Source organism: Haliotis rufescens, unplaced genomic scaffold (assembly GCF_023055435.1).
Source record: "Haliotis rufescens isolate VD_foot unplaced genomic scaffold, xgHalRufe1.0.p SCAF_28, whole genome shotgun sequence".
In the NCBI taxonomy this organism is placed as follows: Eukaryota; Metazoa; Mollusca; class Gastropoda; order Lepetellida; family Haliotidae; genus Haliotis; species Haliotis rufescens.
This window is the reverse complement of record NW_025963979.1, coordinates 2,900,252-2,921,961: the sequence shown is the minus strand read 5'-3', so window position 1 is coordinate 2,921,961 and position 21,710 is coordinate 2,900,252. Positions and strand designations below refer to the sequence as shown.

The 21,710-nt window shown below is 42.2% G+C and overlaps 1 protein-coding gene across 2 annotated transcripts; it reads right to left on the bottom strand.

Annotated features, from left to right (window-relative positions):
- Nucleotides 1-1,867: 1,867 nt before the first annotated feature.
- LOC124123054 (SPRY domain-containing SOCS box protein 3-like) lies at nt 1,868-8,551 on the bottom strand. 2 transcript variants are annotated; one of them, XM_046486285.2, is made up of 5 exons: nt 7,885-8,551; nt 4,231-4,289; nt 3,944-4,096; nt 3,612-3,761; nt 1,868-2,675 (listed from the first exon to the last, which is right to left on the bottom strand). In XM_046486285.2, exons 2-5 carry the CDS (start codon nt 4,232-4,234, stop codon nt 2,290-2,292), a joined length of 693 nt encoding a protein of 230 aa, XP_046342241.1. In that variant the 5' UTR covers nt 4,235-4,289; nt 7,885-8,551; the 3' UTR covers nt 1,868-2,289. The 2 variants fall into 2 exon arrangements, with proteins under 2 accessions (XP_046342241.1, XP_046342240.1); XM_046486284.2 differs by having other exon boundaries at nt 3,944-4,099; nt 7,885-8,541.
- Between the last annotated feature and the right edge of the window lie 13,159 nt (nt 8,552-21,710).

The following is a 21,710-nucleotide window of genomic DNA, read 5'->3' as shown; positions in this document are numbered from 1 at the left end:
CCACAGGGCCGACCCTCTGTGCAAGACCAATTCCACCCCACACCATGATGTTTAGACCCCCCACCCCCACCCCTTCTTCTTCTCCCCTGCTGGTAGCACCAATGCTGGTGCTGTGGTGCCCACTGAAGACGGTCCCGGCGTTGACGTGGTGTCAGAATATGTCCTCGGTGTGGCCTGTGACAGTGGAGGTGTCTGCTCGTCAATCGTCGACGCACGGTGTCCGCACTAATGTGTCGCTGGTGTGTCACCATGTGTCTGTCGAGCAGTTTCCGCAGCAGTAACAAAGCTATCTTGAAGATGCTGTCGCACTATCTGACGGTCCTGACGTCGGGTGGTGACCCTTGGTCTTCCACTACGTGGTCGGTCATCTGTAGTGTTTGTGGTCTGGTACCGTTGCTGGAGCCTGTATATAGCCCTTACACGGACTTGAAAATGCATTGGCTACCTGCCGGGCGGTTTGTCCAGCTTGCAATCGTCAAAAGGGCTTGGTGTCGCTGATTTCTTGTCAATCTCGGCATGTGGTAGCAATTCAAAAACGAATGAATGTTATCCGATCTGGGTGGATTTTTATAGGGCAAGAAATTGGGGAACGCATGTGCATTTCAATTTGCACGGAACTCACGTGCATCGGGTTACCATGGCCGTTGCTGTGATGCGTTGGGCGATCGGTTTTATTGTCATCTGCTTTGGTTTTTTATCATCAAGTTTCATTCTTCCGGACAAGGTAATGCTAAATTTTAGAAACCTTTATGTCGAGCAATTTCCCGAAGCTCCAGACCATGGTGTCTACATTTCACAACTTTTAAGGTACAATCGAGCATTCTACCAAGATTTCAAAGAACGTCAAATAACTCTTGTTCAGAAGTTGTTTGATCAAGGTTTCAACAGTAAAGGCCCCAGTGAAGCTTTCAAAATGTTTTATTGTAGACATGTGGAGGACATTTCCAAATCTGACGCATCACTGACAAAATGATGTCCGATGCAATTCCCTATTTTGACTCGTACCATATGTTTCCGTGGTTTTTATTTCAGGTGAACAGTTGACTTGCCTTTGTATGTGTTTATGACAGGTGCCATCAGTTGAGAAGTACAGGCTCACCTTTTCGCGAACATCACTATTTGATAGTGATTCATAAACACATGCTCATGATACAGTCGAAATCGTACAATCGTTTCTTGGCATATATTTCTTATGAATATGGAAAGGGTTTTGTCACATATCCAGCGCGTAGTTCGGTCACAATCATAACATAGTCGGGCCTCGTTTCAGGCTTAGTACTGCACAATGACAGCGAGTTCAATGCTTGCATATGCAAATAAGGTCATACTTCAGATATGTTGCTACACTAAGACCGCCAGATCATAATTCGGGTGCAATCGGGACATGGTTTGAGTAGAAGGCTACACTACTAGGCAACTGATCGGGAACAATGCTGTGCTAAGACAGCCAGGGGATGGTTCGAGTACTATGCTACACTGTGGCAGGCGATATTACTACAATGATACAGCCACTTCAGGCTTTGGGTACGATTGTACATTAAGACAGTCTAGTCATGATTAGGGTACCGTGTTTCGATAAAATATCCAGCCCTAGGTTCGGGTACTATGACAATCAGGTTATGGGCGGAGTACGATGCTACGCGGAGACAACCAGGTTCTGAGTGGGGTACAGTGCTACGCTGAGACAACCGGATTATGGTTCGGGATCGATGCTACACAAATACAGCCAGGTTTAGGGTCGAGTACGAACCATCAGTGTCTTCTTCTCTTCGAGCGTGGGCAGTTCTCCATATTACAGACAATATTGCAAATTAAAACGATTTTTTTCATTTCATTGTCATGTCAGCGAGCTGATCGAACAAACACGTAGGTGTGTAAATATTTATTACAAAACCTCAGCAAAAATATAATCCTCGAGGGTCTGAGGTAATAACAAAATCAGTCATATATGAGTAATAAATAATGTTTTGTTTGTTTGTTGTTTAACGCCGCCCGCAGCAATATTACAGCTATATGACGGCGGGATCAGGTCACTTTACACAACCTGAATGTCACCGGATACGATCAGTCATGTGTAAACTGTATACACTCACTCCACAAATTGGTCATATCTGAGGTAATCACGCAACTGCCAACGCACAACAACACGAACATGTTCAAGTACACCTATACGCACCTACACAAAATCCTGATCACGCACATTCACACGCTTGACATGATTTATAGTATGACATTAAGGGCGACAATCCCGTCATCATTAAAACACTCTACCTGGTGATAAGAAAAAAGTTAGAATTGCCTGATGTGGTTTTTGATCGCATTTGGCAGAGGCAGGTTTTCAACTGAGTCCGCACACACGAGATTGTTCTTGATGATTGCACAGCACTTCTCTTGTAGAGAGAGGTAGCGGCATGACCTCACCCCCAGACCAAGCTCAGTCTCTGTTGCTGTGGAGGAGATAAGTGGGTACAGGGGCTCTCTCACAGTGTCAAGGCCGCTAAAAGCTACCCCTAGGTCCATGCCGTTTTTGTAGAAGCTGAGAGTACCTTTGTATAGGTTGAGATAGCATCCGATAACAGTAGTGCGGTCATATATTGGGTCACAGTACATTCGTGGGACACCACGGTGCCACACCCTCCCTTTGTGGGATAGGCCCCAGCTCTCCCCATCCATACCTGTAGAAGCAAGTATACAGTATACATACATTGTTAAATGTGCCATTCTCCTTTTGTTAAAGGTGAGGTGAAATGGAGTTTAACGTCGCGTCCAAGGTAATTGCACTAAAATAGCGCGCGTGCGTGCGTGCGTGCGTGTGTGTGTGTGTCTGCTTGTACTAGTCCGGACTGATGCCGATTTATAGTGCTAGCTCACTGAGATACCATGCCGCAGTTTAACATGAATACCCCACTCAGACACAGTATACTGACTCCGAGCCGACCAGTCCTTGTTTTAGCCCCTTAATGTCGAGTGCTAGACAGGGTAACAACAAGTACCATTTTAACGTCTTTTGTTTGACGCGGCCGGGGATCGCACCCCGGACCGTCACCTCCGGGCGGACGCTCTACCACTAGACCACGGAGGCGGCCCCTTCTGTTTACAGGGGAAATACATCTGTCTATAATCATTGAATGTGTCAAAGTATGTTCTTGTATATTCTAAAATATATTATTAGCACACCTCCATGTCAGAATCATATCTAATTGGTTTACGTAATCTTGATAAAATACTATGATAATCATAGATCCCGCCTTGAAGGGAAATAAATTTCTGAGCGGGGGAATAAATCCCTCATACTCCGCCACGAAGAAGACAGGCTGCACCTGGATTTCCGAGCGGGAGAATAAATACCTTTTTTCGAGTCAATGAGCGTTGCATGACATGTCACAAGCTAACTTCAGCTCAAACGAACAGATGGTTTCTATCAATTTTGAATTTGTTTTATTTCTTTTACTTCGTTCAATTAAAATATGTCCTGCAGGATAATTCGCTGTAGTATTATCACTCGGGGTAATTTGGTTTTATGTGTTCCTCGTTACGTATGTTTGTGAACAACGTGGTAGGGAAAACACCACATACAATAGTAGGTATGTCCAAATAGAAAGCAGTCGTACCTATGAGATCCACATACTGGTAGTTGTTGGTGTGAAGCAGGGCCTTCTTGGTCCCGACTCCCACCATCACGGAAGTGCCTGCTGGCGGCTCCAGGAAAATGATCTCCCAGAAATGTTCCCCATCTAGGAAACCTTTGCTGCCGCGGACGCCTGTAGGAATAATAACGGTATATGTATACCAAAAAAAACAAGGTACAACACAGAGACAGAACCTGCTTCCCCCGAGACAACTTTAACATGGCAACGGGGGACACTACCACGAAACTGCTTCAAACTGAAATAGATGTTAGCTTCCTGCGAGTGTATCTAGGGGGAGCTGTTGTTATGCTTACCGGCTGTTCCTGTGCTCTGGTCGACCGGATCTGTGTGAAAGTAGGCGTCCTCAAGATCAGGTGACAGCAAGACTTCGGGGGGTTTGGTGTGATAGTCCCACACCCAGTTGTCATTGAGATACTCGCGCTGCACACATACCGGCCAGAGAGTTGCTGCTGTACAAACAGACAACACCACCATCATCATAAAATGACAAGATGCAACATGTCTGATAATAACAACACTCTGACAATAACGTTTACAAAACACATTGTTTACAAAACACATTTAGTCAGTAAGTACCTACCCATGTATCTATGGGAGTCACTTCTACACCAGTTTCGGATATGTGTTCTTCAAAGTCACCTGAAATGCAAGGAAACCAGTGCATATACTCGTTCGTTGCCTGTGGATTTACAATAACCAATACAGCTTTTGTTTGTTGGTCTTCTGACCCCCCTGGTCCAAATGATCAGAACACAGCATGTGTCTGCCGTGCCTCTTATAATGAAATTAAAACACGTGTCTTCTGTCTTGTATTTTGAGTCTTGTGTCGTTCATCTGTCCAGTTTAACATGATTCATTACAACATGTGTCTTGTGTCGTTCATCTGTCCAGTTTAACATGATTCATTACAACATGTGTCTTGTGTCGTTCATCTGTCCAGTTTAACATGATTCATTACAACATGTGTCGTGTATCATTCATCTGCCCAGTTTAACATTATTCATTACAACATGTGTCTTGTATCATTCATCTGCCCAGTTTAACATGATTCATTACAACATGTGTCTCGTATCATTCATCTGCCCAGTTTAACATGATTAATTACAACATGTGTCCTGTGTCTTGTGTCGTTCATCTGCCTAGTTTAACATGATTCATTACAACATGTGTCTTGTATCATTCATCTGCCTAGTTTAACATGATTCATTACAACATGTGTCTTGTATCATTCATCTGTCCAGTTTAACATGATTCATTACAACATGTGTCTTGTATCATTCATCTGCCTAGTTTAACATGATTCATTACAACATGTGTATTGTATCATTCATCTGCCCAGTTTAACATGATTCATTACAACATGTGTCTTGTATCATTCATCTGCCAAGTTTAACATGATTCATTACAACATGTGTCTTGTATCATTCATCTGTCCAGTTTAACATGATTCATTACAACATGTGTCCTGTGTCTTGTGTTATTCATCTGCCCAGTTTAACATGATTCATTACAACATGTGTCCTGTGTCTTGTGTTATACATCTGCCCAGTTTAACATGATTCCTTACAACATGTGTCTTGTATCATTCATCTGCCTAGTTAAACATGATTCATTACAACATGTGTCCTGTGTCGTTCATCTGCCTAGTTTAACGTGATTTATTAAAACATGTGTCTTGTATCATTCATCTGCCCAGTTCAACATGATTCATTACAACATGTGTCTTGTATCATTCATCTGCCTAGTTAAACATGATTCATTACAACATGTGTCCTGTGTCGTTCATCTGCCCAGTTTAACATGATTCATTACATGTGTCTTGTGTCGTTCATCTGCCCAGTTTAACATGATTCATTACAACATGTGTCTTGTGTCGTTCATCTGCCTAGTTTAACATGATTCATTACAACATGTGTCTTGTGTCGTTCATCTGCCAAGTTTAACATGATTCATTACAACATGTGTCTTGTATCATTCATCTGCCTAGTTAAACATGATTCATTACAACATGTGTCTTGTGTCCTGTGTCGTTCATCTGCCCAATTTAACATGATTCATTACATGTGTCTTGTGTCATTCATCTGCCCAGTTTAACATGATTCATTACAACACGTGTCTTGTGTCGTTCATCTGCCTAGTTAAACATAATTCATTACAACATGTGTCTTGTGTCGTTCATCTGCCAGGTTTAACATGATTCATTCCAACATGTGTCTTGTATCATTCATCTGCCTAGTTAAACATGATTCATTACAACATGTGTCTTGTATCATTCATCTGTCAAGTTAAACATGATTCATTACAACATGTGTCTTGTATCATTCATCTGCCTAGTTAAACATGATTCATTACAACATGTGTCCTCTGTCTTGTGTCGTTCATCTGCCTAGTTAAACATGATTCATTACAACATGTGTCTTGTGTTGTTCATCTGCCCAGTTTAACATGATTCATTACAACATGTGTCTTGTATCATTCATCTGCCCAGTTAAACATGATTCATTACAACATGTGTCCTCTGTCTTGTGTCGTTCATCTGCCTAGTTAAACATGATTCATTACAACATGTGTCTTGTGTCGTTCATCTGCCCAGTTTAACATGATTCATTACAACATGTGTCTTGTATCATTCATCTGCCAAGTTTAACATGATTCATTACAACATGTGTCTTGTATCATTCATCTGCCAAGTTTAACATGATTCATTACAACATGTGTCTTGTATCATTCATCTGCCCAGTTTAACATGATTCATTACAACATGTGTCCTGTGTCTTGTGTTATACATCTGCCCAGTTTAACATGATTCATTACAACATGTGTCTTGTATCATTCATCTGCCTAGTTAAACATGATTCATTACAACATGTGTCCTGTGTCGTTCATCTGCCTAGTTTAACGTGATTCATTAAAACATGTGTCTTGTTTCATTCATCTGCCCAGTTCAACATGATTCATTACAACATGTGTCTTGTATCATTCATCTGCCTAGTTAAACATGATTCATTACAACATGTGTCTTGTGTCGTTCATCTGCCCAGTTTAACATGATTCATTACATGTGTCTTGTGTCGTTCATCTGCCCAGTTTAACATGATTCATTACAACATGTGTCTTTTGTCGTTCATCTGCCTAGTTAAACATGATTCATTACAACATGTGTCTTGTGTTGTTCATCTGCCCAGTTTAACATGATTCATTACAACATGTGTCTTGTGTCGTTCATCTGCCAAGTTTAACATGATTCATTACAACATGTGTCTTGTATCATTCATCTGCCTAGTTAAACATGATTCATTACAACATGTGTCTTGTGTCCTGTGTCGTTCATCTGCCCAATTTAACATGATTCATTACATGTGTCTTGTGTCATTCATCTGCCCAGTTTAACGTGATTCATTACAACACGTGTCTTGTGTCGTTCATCTGCCTAGTTAAACATAATTCATTACAACATGTGTCTTGTGTCGTTCATCTGCCCAGTTTAACATGATTCATTACAACATGTGTCTTGTATCATTCATCTGCCTAGTTAAACATGATTCATTACAACATGTGTCTTGTATCATTCATCTGTCAAGTTAAACATGATTCATTACAACATGTGTCTTGTATCATTCATCTGCCTAGTTAAACATGATTCATTACAACATGTGTCCTCTGTCTTGTGTCGTTCATCTGCCTAGTTAAACATGATTCATTACAACATGTGTCTTGTGTTGTTCATCTGCCCAGTTTAACATGATTCATTACAACATGTGTCTTGTATCATTCATCTGCCTAGTTTAACATGATTCATTACAACATGTGTCTTGTATCATTCATCTGCCTAGTTAAACATGATTCATTACAACATGTGTCCTCTGTCTTGTGTCGTTCATCTGCCTAGTTAAACATGATTCATTACAACATGTGTCTTGTGTCGTTCATCTGCCCAGTTTAACATGATTCATTACAACATGTGTCTTGTGTTGTTCATCTGCCCAGTTTAACATGATTCATTACAACATGTGTCTTGTATCATTCATCTGCCCAGTTTAACATGATTCATTACAACATGTGTCTTGTATCATTCATCTGCCAGTTTAACATGATTCATTACAACATGTGTCTTGTGCCGTTCGTATGCCGTGTTTTACATGATCACATCACAACAGGAGAAAGCAATATCATATGAAACGTTACTTTCCAGTTTAGAATTCCATCCTATTAAAGACGCCCTAGGTCTACATACCTGTGGTAGCCTTCCTGGTAGCAGCAATATAGATGTTTTGGGCAGTATCACAAGACGAGGAGACCAGCTGACTACAGCCCACGTTCTTGTGCTGTCAACAACAAACTGGACGCAGCTGGTTTCAGGTGGACTGCTTGAGCGGGAATCGAGTTAACAAGTTGATAATAAGGTCGTAGTACACCCTGGAAACACCGTGTCACAGATATTCGACAACTCTCTATGTTTCAGCTTAGTACGTGCACCCTACGCTTACCTTACCCCGCTTGCCTCGTGACACTTGTGTCGTTGCAAACAAATGAGAGTGCGTTTTGTACAAAACAGTTTGGCATTTCAGCTTTAAGAATCGGAGGCTATTTGAATGTAGACGGTAATATTTGGGTACGTGTGAGATAAACAGCCTGTTGACATGGCCGGGATACCAGAGATAAAAGCTTAATACCGACTTCAGTATGCAACGTGATAGCGGTAAACGTGTCAGTGTTCAGAGAGACACATGACGTGACCGACTTGATACATACACTGGAGGACAGACCACATCGCCAGCATTCTTGAACGAAATGTGTTTGCTGCAGTTACATTAATTTACACTGTGTGACTTCGCGTCGTCTTACACATCTCATCACCAGTTAGTCAGATAATAATGTATTGACAATGGACTTGATGATGATATTTTACATGTTATAGTAGGCGTCCAGAGCGTGGTCTTCCTCCAACTACAACGTGAGGGTGGAAGATGGAATAGCGTAGTACAGTGGGAGTGGCGTATTTTGCTTTCTGTTGACCTGATTGGCTGAGGGGAACACACCTCCTCAAATCTCACACGCTGTAAATATTATGTTTTCGACCTTGAACGATATCCAGTATTGAATACCGGAAATAAGTCGGTCAACTCCCACAGTTCAGCTCCATTGCAGGGCTGTGGGTTGGTCAGAGACACTGTCATGATCACGTGCCAGTTGTTGTCGCCTGCAGTCCATGGGGAGGGAGGATGCAATGAAAAGATCAAGTTTCAATGTCTATCATATACCCAACTGCTGTACATAATGAAGTACAAGGGGGTCAGTATTAACAGCGGAGAATGATATGATCTGTTGTACGGAAGGATCAGTATTAACAGTAGAGGATGGCATGATCTGTTGTACGGAAGGGGTCAGTATTAACACTGGGGAATCACATGATCTGTTGTCCGGAATGGTCAGTATTAACAGTGAAGAAAGACATGATCTGTTGTACGGAGGGGGGTCAGTATTAACAGTGGAGAATGACATGATCTGTTGTACGGAAGGATCAGTATTAACAGTAGACAATGGCATGATCTGTTGTACGGAGGGGTCAGCACTAACAGTGGGGGATGACATCATCTGTTGTACGGAAGGGGTCAGTATTAACACTGGGGAATGACATGATCTATTGTACGGAAGGGTCAGTATTAACAGTGAAGAATGACATGATCTGTTGTACGGAAGGGTCAGTATTAACAGCGGGGATTGACATGATCTGTTCTCCGGAAGGGTCAGTATTAACAGTGGGGAATGACATGATCTGTTGTACGGAAGGGGTCAGTATTAACAGTGGGGAATGACATGATCTATTGTACGGAAGGGTCAGTATGAACAGTGGAGAATGACATGATTTCTTGAACTGAAGGGGTCAGTGTTAACAGTGGAAATAACATGATCTGTTGTACGGAAGGGTCAGTATTAACAGTGGAGAGTGACAAGATCTGTTGTACGGAAGGGTCAGTATTAACATTTGAGAATGACATGATCTGTTGCACGGAGGGGGGTCAGTATTAATAATGGAGAATGACATGATCTGTTGTACGGAAGGGTTCAGTATTAACAGTGGAGAATGACATGATCTGTTGTACGGAGGGGGGTCAGTATTAACAGTGGGGAATGACATGATCTGTTGTACGGAAGGGGTCAGTATTAACACTGGGGAAACACATGATCTGTTGTACGGAAGGGTCAGTATTAACAGTGGAGAGTGACAAGATCTGTTGTACGGAAGGGTCAGTATTAACATTTGAGAATGACATGATCTGTTGCACGGAGGGGGGTCAGTATTAATAATGGAGAATGACATGATCTGTTGTACGGAAGGGGTCAGTATTAACAGTGGAGAATGACATGATCTGTTGTACGGAGGGGGGTCAGTATTAACAGTGGGGAATGACATGATCTGTTGTACGGAAGGGGTCAGTATTAACAGTGGGGAATGACATGATCTGTTGTACGGCAGGGGTCAGTATTAACACTGGGGAAACACATGATCTGTTGTACGGAAGGGTCAGTATTAACACTGGGGAATGACATGATCTGTTGTACGGAAGGGGTCAGTATTAACAGTGGAGAATGACATGATCTGTTGTACGGAAGGGTCAGTATTAACAGTGGGGAATGACATGATCTGTTATACGGAAGGGGTCAGTATTAACAGTGGGGGATGACATGATCTGTTGTACAGAAGGGGAAAGTATTAACACTGGGGAATGACATGATCTAATGTACGGAAGGGTCAGTATTAACAGTGGAGAATGACATGATTTCTTGAACTGAAGGGGTCAGTGTTAACAGTGGAAATCACATCATCTGTTGTACGGAAGGGGTCAGTATTAACAGTGGGGAATGACATGATCTGTTGTACGGAAGGGGTCAGTATTAACAGTGGGGAATTACATGATCTGTTATACGGAAGGGGTCAGTATTAACAGTGGAGAATAACATCATCTGTTGTACGAAGGGGGGTCAGTATTAACAGAGTGGAATGACATGATCTATTGTAGGGAAAGGGTCAGTATTAACAGTGGGGAATGACATGATCTATTTTAGGGAAGGGTTCAGTATTAAACACTGGGGAATGACATGATCTATTGTAGGGAAGGGGTCAGTATTCACAATGGGGAATGACATGATCTATTGTAGGGAAGGGGTCAGTATTCACAATGGGGTTTTACATGATCTGTTGTACGGAAGGTGTCAGTATTAACAGTGGGGAATTACATGATCTGTAGTACGGAGGGGTCAGTATTAACATTTGGAGATGACATGATCTGTTGTACGGAAGGGGTCAGTATCAACAGTGGGGAATGACATCTTCTGTTGTACGGAGGGGGGTCAGTATTAACAATGGAGAAAGACATGATCTGTTGTACGGAAGGGGTCAGTTTTAACAGTGGAGAATGACATGATCTGTTGTACGGAAGGGGGGGTCAGTATTAACAGTTGAGAACGACATGATCTGTTTTACAGAAGGGATCAGTATTAACAGTAGAGAAGGGCATGATCTGTTGTACGGATGGGTCAGTATTAAAAGTGGGGAATGAAATGATCTGTTGTACGGAAAGGTCAGTATTAACAGTAGGGAATTACATGATCTATTGTAGGGAAGGTGTCAGTATTAACAGTGGGGAATGACATGATCTATTGTAGGGAAGGGGTCAGTATTCACAATGGGGTTTTACATGATCTGTTGTACGGAAGGTGTCAGTATTAACAGTGGGGAATTACATGACCTAATGTACGGAGGGGTCAGTATTAACATTTGGAGATGACATGATCTGTTGTACGGAAGGGGTCAGTATCAACAGTGGGGAATGACATCTTCTGTTGTACGGAAGGGGTCAGTGTTAACAGTGAGGAATAAAATGATCTGTTGTGCGGAAGGGTCAGTATTAACAGTGGGGAATGATGTGATCTGTTGTACGGAAGGGGTCAGTATTAACAGTGGGGAATGATGTGATCTGTTGTACGGAAAGGTCAGTATCAACAGTGAGGAATGACATCATTTGTTGTACGGGAGGGGTCAGTATTAACACGGGGGAATGACATGATCTATTGTAGGGAAGGGGTCATTATTCACAATGGGGAATGGCATGATCTATTGTAGGGAAGGGTTCAGTATTAACACTGGGGAATGACATGATCTGTTGTACGGAAGGGGTCAGTATTAACAGTGGAGAATGACATGATCTGTTGTACGGAAGGGGGGGGGGGGGGGGGGGGGGGGGGGTCAGTATTAACAGTTGAGAACGACATGATCTGTTTTACGGAAGGGATCAGTATTAACAGTAGAGAAGGGCATGATCTGTTGTACGGAAGGGGTCAGTATTAAAAGTGGGGAATGAAATGATCTGTTGTACGGAAGGGTCAGTATTAACATTGGGGAACTACATGACCTGTTATGCGGAAGGTGTCAGTATTAACAGAGTGGAATGACATGATCTATTGTAGGGAAGGTGTCAGTATTAACAGTGGGGAATGACATGATCTATTGTAGGGAAGGGTTCAGTATTAACACTGGGGAATGACATAATCTATTGTAGGGAAGGGGTCAGTATTCACAATGGGGTTTTACATGATCTGTTGTACAGAAGGTGTCAGTATTAACAGTTGGGAATTACATGATCTGTAGTACGGAGGGGTCAGTATTAACATTTGGAGATGACATGATCTGTTGTACGGAAGGGGTCAGTATCAACAGTGGGGAATGACATCTTCTGTTGTACGGAAGGGGTCAGTATTAACAGTGAGGAATAAAATGATCTGTTGTGCGGAAATGTCAGTATTAACAGTGGGGAATGCTGTGATTTGTTGTACGGAAGGGGTCAGTATTAACAGTGGGGAATGATGTGATCTGTTGTACGGAAAGGTCAGTATCAACAGTGAGGAATGACATCATCTGTTGTACGGAAGGGGTCAGTATTAACAGTGGAGAATGACATGATCTGTTGTACGGAAGGGTCAGTATTAACAGTGGATAATGACATGATCTGTTGTACGGGAGGTCAGTATTAACAGTAGAGAAGGGCATGATCTGTTGTACGGAAGGGGGGTCTGTATTTACAGTGGAGAATGACATGATCTGTTGTTGGGATGGGGTCAGTATTAACAGTGGGGAATGACATAATTTGTTGCACGGAAGGAAGGGGTCAGTATTAACAGTACAGAAAGGCATGATCTGTTGTACGGAGGGGGGTCAGTATTTATAGTGGAGAATGACATGATATGTTGTACGGAAGGGATCAGTATTAACAGTAGAGAAGGGCATGATCTGTTCTACGGAAGGGTCAGTATTAAAAGTGGAGAATGACATGATCTGTTGTACTTAAGGGTCAGTATTAACAATAGAGAATGACATGATCTGTTGTACGGAAGGGTCAGTATTAACAGTGGAGAATGACATGATCTGTTATACGGAAGGGTCAGTATTAACAGTGGAGAATGACATGATCTGTTGTACGGAAGGGTCAGTATTAACAGTGGGGAATGACATCATCTGTTATATGGAAGGGTCAGTATTAATAGTGGAAAATGACATGATCTGTTGTACGGAAGGGTCAGTATTAACAGTGGGGAATGACATGATTTGTTGTACGAAAGGGTCAGTATTAACAGTGGGGAATGAAATGATCTGTTGTACGGAAGGAGTCAGTATTAACAGTGGAGAATGACATGATCTGTTATACGGAAGGGTCAGTATTAACAGTGGAGAATGAAATGATCTGTTGTACGGAAGGGTCAGTATTAACAGTGGGGAATGACATGATCTTTTGTACGGAAGGGTCAGTATTAACAGTGGGGAATGGCATGATCTGTTGTACGGAAGGGATCAGTATAAACACTGGGAAAAGACATGATCTGTTGTACGGAAAGGTCAGTATTAACAGTGGGGAATGACATGATCTTCTTGTACGGAAGGGTCAGTATTAACAGTTGGGAATAACATGATCTGTTGTACGGAAGGGGTCAGTATTAACAGTGAAGAATGACATGATTTGTTGTATGGAAGATGGGGTCAGTATTAACAGTTTAGAACGACATGACCTGTTTTACGGAAGGGGTCAGTATTAACAGTGACGAATGACATGATCTGTTGTACGGAAGGGTCAGTATTAGCAGTGGGGAATTACATGATCTGTTATACGGAAGGGGTCAGTATTAACAATGGGGAATGACATCATCTGTTGTACGAAGGGGGGTCAGTATTAACAGAGTGGAATGACATGATCTATTGTAGGGAAGGGGTCAGTATTAACAGTGAAGAATGACATGATCTATTGTAGGGAAGGGTTCAGTATTAACACTGGGGAATGACATGATCTATTGTAGGGAAGGGGTCAGTATTCACAGTTGGGTTTTACATGATCTGTTGTACGGAAGGTGTCAGTATTAACAGTGGGGAATTACATGATCTGTAGTACGGAGGGGTCAGTATTAACATTTGGAGATGACATGATCTGTTGTACGGAAGGGGTCAGTATCAACAGTGGGGAATGACATCTTCTGTTGTACGGAAGAGGTCAGTGTTAACAGTGAGGAATAACATGATCGGTTGTATGCAAGGGTCAGTATTAACAGTGGGGAATGATGTGATCTGTTGTACGGAAGGGGTCAGTATTAACAGTGGGGAATGATGTGATCTGTTGTACGGAAAGGTCAGTATCAACAGTGAGGAATGACATCATCTGTTGTACGGAAGGGGTCAGTATTAACAGTGGAGAATGACATGATATGTTGTACGGAAGGGTCAGTATTAACAGTGGATAATGACATGATTTGTTGTACGGGAGGTCAGTATTAACAGTGCAGAATGACATGATCTGTTGTTGGGATGGGGTCAGTATTAACACAAGGGAATGACATAATTTGTTGTACGGAAGGGGTCAGTATTAACAGTAGAGAATGGCATTATCTGTTGTACGGAGGGGGGTCAGTATTAACAATAGAGAATGACATGATCTGTTGTAAGGAAGGGTCAGTATTAACAGTGGAGATTGACATGATCTGTTGTACCGAAGGGTCACTATTAACAGCGGAGAATGATATGATCTGTTGTACGGAAGGGTCAGTATTAACAGTGGAGAATGACATGATCTGTTGTACGGAAGGGTCAGTATTAACAGCGGGGAATGACATGATCTGTTGTACGGAAGGAGTCAGTATTAACAGTGGAGAATGACATGATCTGTTATACGGAAGGGTCAGTATTAACAGTGGAGAATGACATGATCTGTTGTACGGAAGGGTCAGTATTAACAGTGGGGAATGACATGATCTGTTGTATGGAAGGGTCAGTATTAACAGTGGGGAATGGCATGATCTGTTGTACGGAAGGGATCAGTATAAACACTGGGGAAAGACATGATCTGTTCTACGGAAGGGTCAGTATTAACAGTTGGGAATAGCATGATCTGTTGTACGGAAGGGGTCAGTATTAACAGTGAAGAATGACATGATTTGTTGTACGGAGGGGGGTCAGTATTAACAGTGGGGAAAGATATGATCTGTTGTAAGGAAGGGTCAGTATTAACAGTAGAGAATGGCATGATCTGTTGTACGGAACGGGGGGTCAGTATTAACAGAGTGGAATGACATGATCTATTGTAGGGAAGGGGTCAGTATTAACAGTGGAGAATGACAAGATCTGTTGTACGGAAGGGTCAGTATTAAAAGTGGGGAATGAAATAATCTGTTGTACGGAAGGGTCAGTATTAACAGTGGGGAATTACATGATCTGTTATACGGAAGGGGTCAGTATTAACAGTGGGGAATGACATCATCTGTTGTACGAAGGGGGGTCAGTATTAACAGAGAGGAATGACATGATCTATTGTAGGGAAGGGGTCAGTATTAACAGAGGGGAATGACATGATCTGTTGTACGGAAGGGTCAGTATTAAAAGTGGGGAATGAAATGATCTGTTGTAAGGAAGGGTCAGTATTAACAGTGAGGAATGACATGATCTGTTGTACGGAAGGGGTCAGTATTAACAGTGGAGAATGACATGATATGTTGTACGGAAGGGTCAGTATTAACAGTGGATAATGACATGATTTGTTGTACGGGAGGTCAGTATTAACAGTGCAGAATGACATGATCTGTTGTTGGGATGGGGTCAGTATTAACACTAGGGAATGACATAATTTGTTGTACGGAAAGGGTCAGTATTAACAGTAGAGAATGGCATGATCTGTTGTACGGAGGGGGGTCAGTATTAACAATAGAGAATGACATGATCTGTTGTAAGGAAGGGTCAGTATTAACAGTGGAGATTGACATGATCTGTTGTACCGAAGGGTCACTATTAACAGCGGAGAATGATATGATCTTTTGTACGGAGGGGTCAGTATTAACAGTGAAGAATGACATGATTTGTTGTACGGAGGGGGGTCAGTATTAACAGTGGGGAAAGATATGATCTGTTGTAAGGAAGGGTCAGTATTAACAGTAGAGAATGGCAAGATCTGTTGTACGGAACGGGGGGTCAGTATTAACAGTGGGGAATGACATGATCTATTGTAGGGAAGGGGTCAGTATTAACAGTGGGGAATGACATGATCTATTGTATTGAAGGGGTCAGTATTAACAATGGGGTTTTACATGATCTGTTTTACGGAAGGGTCAGTATTAACAGTGGGGAATGACATGATTTGTTGTACGGAAGGGGTCAGTATTAACAGTTGGGAATGACATGATCTGTTGTACAGAGGGGGGTCAGTATTAACAGTGGGGAATGACATAATCTGTTGTACGGAAGGGGTCAGTATTAACAGTTTGCAATGGCATGATCTGTTGAACGGAAGGGGTCAGTATTAACAGTTGGGAATGACATGATCTGTTGTACGGAAGGGGTCAGTATTAACAGTGGAGAATGACATGATCTGTTGTACGGAGGGGGGTCACTATTAACAATTGAGAATGACATGATCTGTTGACTGGAAGGGTCAGTATTAACAGTTGAGAATGACATGATCTGTTGTACGGAGGTAGGTCAGTATTACCAGTGTGGATTGACATGATCTCTTGTACGGCAGGGTCAGTATTAACAGCGGAAAATGATATGATCTGTTGAACGGAAGGGTCAGTATTAACAGTTGGGAATGATATGATCTGTTGTACGGAAGGGGTCAGCATTAAAATTTGAGAATGAAATGATCTGTTGCACCGAAGGGTCAGTATTAACAGTGGGGAATGACACGATCTGTTGTACGGAAGGGTAGGTTTTAACAGTGGGGAATGACATGATCTGTTGTACGGAATTGGGTCAGTATTAACAGTGGAGAATGACATGATCTTTTGTACGTAAGGTTCAGTATTAACAGTTGGGAATGACATGACCTGTGTTACGGAAGGGTCAGTATTAACAATGGAGAATTACATGATCTGTTGTCCGGAAGGGTCAGCATTAACAGTGGAGAATGACATGATCTGCTGTACGGAAGGGGTCAGTATTAACAGCGGAAAATGATATGATACGTGTACGGAAAGGTCAGTATTAACAGCGGAAATTGATATGATCTGTTGTAGGTAAGAGGTCAGTATTAACAGTTGCGAATGACATGATCTGTTGTACGGAAGGGGTCAGTATTAACAGTGGGCAATGGCATGATCTCTTGAAGGGAAGGGTTCAGTATTAACACTGGGGAATGACATGATCTGTTGTACCGAGGGGGGTCAATATTAACAGTGGAGAATGACATGATCTGTTTACGGAAGGGTCAGTAATAACAGCAGAAAATGATATGATCTGTTGTACGGAAGGGGTCAGTATTAACAGTGGAGAATGACATGATCTGTTGTACGCAAGGGTCAGTATTAACAGTGAAGAATGAAATGATCTGTTGCACGGAAGGGTCAGTATTAACAGCGGAAAATGATATGATCTGTTGTACGGAAGGGGTCAGTATTAACAGTGGAGAATGACATGATCTGTTGTACGGAAGGGTCAGTATTAACAGCGGAAAATGATATGATCTGTTGTACGGAGGGGGTTCAGTATCAACAGTGGAGAATGACATGATCTGTTTACGGAAGGGTCAGTATTAACAGCGGAAAATGATATGATCTGTTGTACGGAAGGGGACAGTATTAACAGTGGAGAATGACATGATCTGTTGTACGGAAGGTTCAGTATTAACAGTGGGGAATGACATGATCTGGTGTACGGAAGGGTCAGTATTTACAGCAGAAAATGATATGATCTGTTGTTCGGAGGGGGTTCAGTATCAACAGTGGAGAATGACATGATCTGTTTACGAAAGGGTCAGTATTAACAGCAGAAATTGATATGATCTGTTGTACGGAAGGGGTCAGTATTAACAGTGGGGAATGACATGATCTGGTGTACGGAAGGGTCAGTATTAACACTGGGGAATGACATGATCTGTTGTACAGAAGGGTCAGTATTAACAATGGGGAATGACAAGATCTGTTGTTCGGAAGGGGTCAGTATTAACACTGGAGAATGACGTAATCTGTTGTACGGAAGGGGTCAGTATTAACAGTGGAGAATGACATGATGTGTTGTACGGAAGGGTCAGTATTAACAGTGGAGAATGACATGATCTGTTGTACGGAGGGGGCGGGGGGGGTCAGTATTAACAATAGAGAATAACCTGATCTGTTAACCCGAAGGGTCTGTATTAACAATGGAGAATGACATGATCTCTTCTACGGGGTTGGGCTAGTATTAACAGGGGGGAATGACATGATCTATTGTAGGGAAGGGGTCAGTATTAACAGTGGGGAATGACACCATCTGTTGTACGGAAGGGTAGGTTTTAACAGTGGGGAATGACATGATCTGTTGTACGGAAGGGGTCAGTATTAACAGTGGAGAATGACATGATCTTTTGTACGGAAGGGTCAGTATTTACAGTGGGGAATGACATGATCTGGTGTAGGGAAGGGTGAGTATTAACAGTGGGGAATGACATGATCTGTTGTACGGAAGGGTCAGTATTAACAATGGGGAATGACAAGATCTGTTGTTCGGAAGGGGTCAGTATTAACACTGGAGAATGACATGATGTGTTGTACGGAAGGGGTCAGTATTAACAGTGGAGAATGACATGATGTGTTGTACGGAAGGGTCAGTATTAACAGTGGAGAATGACACGATCTGTTGAACGGAAGGGTAGGTTTTAACAGTTGGGAATGACATGACCTGTGTTACGGAAGGGTCAGTATTAACAATGGAGAAGTACATGATCTGTTAACCGGAAGGGTCTGTATTAACAATGGAGAATGACATGATCTCTTCTACGGGGGTGCCCCAGTATTAACAGGGGTGAATGACATGATCTATTGTAGGGAAGGGGTCAGTATTAACAGTGGGGAATGACACGATCTGTTGTACGGAAGGGTAGGTTTTAACAGTGGGGAATGACATGATCTGTTGTACGGAATGGGTCAGTATTAACAGTGGAGAATGACATGATCTTTTGTACGTAAGGTTCAGTATTAACAGTTGGGAATGACATGACCTGTGTTACGGAAGGGTCAGCATTAACAGTGGAGAATGACATGATCTGCTGTACGGAAGGGGTCAGTATTAACAGCGGAAAATGATATGATACGTGTACGGAAAGGTCAGTATTAACAGCGGAAAATGATATGATCTGTTGTAGGTAAGAGGTCAGTATTAACAGTTGAGAATGACATGATCTGTTGAAGGGAAGGGGTCAGTATTTACACTGGGGAATGACATGATCTGTTGTACCGAGGGGGGTCAATATTAACTGTGTAGAATGACATAATCTGTTGTACGGAAGGGGTCAGTATTAACAGTGAAGAATGACATGATCTGTTGTACGGAAGGGTCAGTATTAACAGTGTACAATGACATCATATTTTGTACGGAGGGGTCAGTATTAACAGTGAAGAATGACATGATCTGTTGTACGGAAGGGTCAGTATTAACAGCGGAAAGTGATATGATCTGTTGAACGGAAGGGGTCAGTATTAACAGTGGAGAATGACATGATCTGTTGTACGGAAGGGTCAGTATTAACAGCGGAAAATGATATGATCTGTTGTACGGAGGGGGTTCAGTATCAACAGTGGAGAATGACATGATCTGTTTACGGAAGGGTCAGTATTAACAGCAGAAAATGATATGATCTGTTGTACGGAAGGGGTCAGTATTAACAGTGGAGAATGACATGATCTGGTGTACGGAAGGGTCAGTATTTACAGTGGGGAATGACATGATCTGTTGTACGGAAGGGTCAGTATTAACAATGGGGAATGACAAGATCTGTTGTTCGGAAGGGGTCAGTAATGACACTGGAGAATGACGTAATCTGTTGTACGGAAGGGGTCAGTATTAACAGTGGAGAATGACATGATGTGTTGTACGGAAGGGTCAGTATTTACAGTGGAGAATGACATGATCTGTTGTACGGAGGGGGGGTCAGTATTAACAATAGAGAATAACCTGATCTGTTAACCGGAAAGGTCTGTATTAACAATGGAGAATGACATGATCTCTTCTACGGGGGTGGGCCAGTATTAACATGGGGGAATGACATGATCTATTGTAGGGAAGGGGTCAGTGTTAACAGTGGGGAATGACATGATCTGTTGTACGGAAGGGTAGGTTTTAACAGCGGGGAATGACATGATCTGTTGTACGGAAGGGGTCAGTATTAACAGTGGAGAATGACATGATCTCTTGTAGGGAAGGGGTCAGTATTAACAGTAGGGAATGACATAATCTGTTGTACTGAAGGGGTCAGTATTAACAGCGGAAAATAATATGATTTCTTGTACGGAAGGGGTCAGTATTAACAGTGGACAATGATATCATATGTTGTACGAAAGGATCAGTATTAACAGTGGAGAATGACATGATCTGTTATACAGAAGGGTCAGTATTAACAGTGGGGATTGATATGATCTGTTGACAGGAAGGGATCAGTATTAACAGTTGGGAATGACATGATCTGTTGTACGGAAGGGATCAGTATTAACAGTTGGGAATGACATGATCTGTTGTACGGAGAGGGTCAGTATTAACACTGGGGAATGACATGATCTCTTGTACGGAATGGGTCAGTATTAACAGTGGAGAATGACATGATCTTTTGTACGTAAGGTTCAGTATTAACAGTTGGGAATGACATGACCTGTGTTACGGAAGGGTCAGTATTAACAATGGAGAAGTACATGATCTGTTAACCGGAAGGGTCTGTATTAACAATGGAGAATGACATGATCTCTTCTACGGGGGTGCCCCAGTATTAACAGGGGTGAATGACATGATCTATTGTAGGGAAGGGGTCAGTATTAACAGTGGGGAATGACACGATCTGTTGTACGGAAGGGTAGGTTTTAACAGTGGGGAATGACATGATCTGTTGTACGGAATGGGTCAGTATTAACAGTGGAGAATGACATGATCTTTTGTACGCAAGGGTCAGTATTAACAGTTGGGAATGACATGACCTGTGTTACGGAAGGGTCAGCATTAACAGTGGAGAATGACATGATCTGCTGTACGGAAGGGGTCAGTATTAACAGCGGAAAATGATATGATACGTGTACGGAAAGGTCAGTATTAACAGCGGAAAATGATATGATCTGTTGTAGGTAAGAGGTCAGTATTAACAGTTGAGAATGACATGATCTGTTGAAGGGAAGGGGTCAGTATTTACACTGGGGAATGACATGATCTGTTGTACCGAGGGGGGTCAATATTAACTGTGTAGAATGACATAATCTGTTGTACGGAAGGGGTCAGTATTAACAGTGAAGAATGACATGATCTCTTCTACGGGGGTGGGCCAGTATTAACAGGGGGGAATGACATGATCTATTGTAGGGAAGGGGTCAGTATTAACAGCGGAAAGTGATATGATCTGTTGAACGGAAGGGGTCAGTATTAACAGTGGAGAATGACATGATCTGTTGTACGGAAGGGTCAGTATTAACAGCGGAAAATGATATGATCTGTTGTACGGAGGGGGTTCAGTATCAACAGTGGAGAATGACATGATCTGTTTACGGAAGGGTCAGTATTAACAGCAGAAAATGATATGA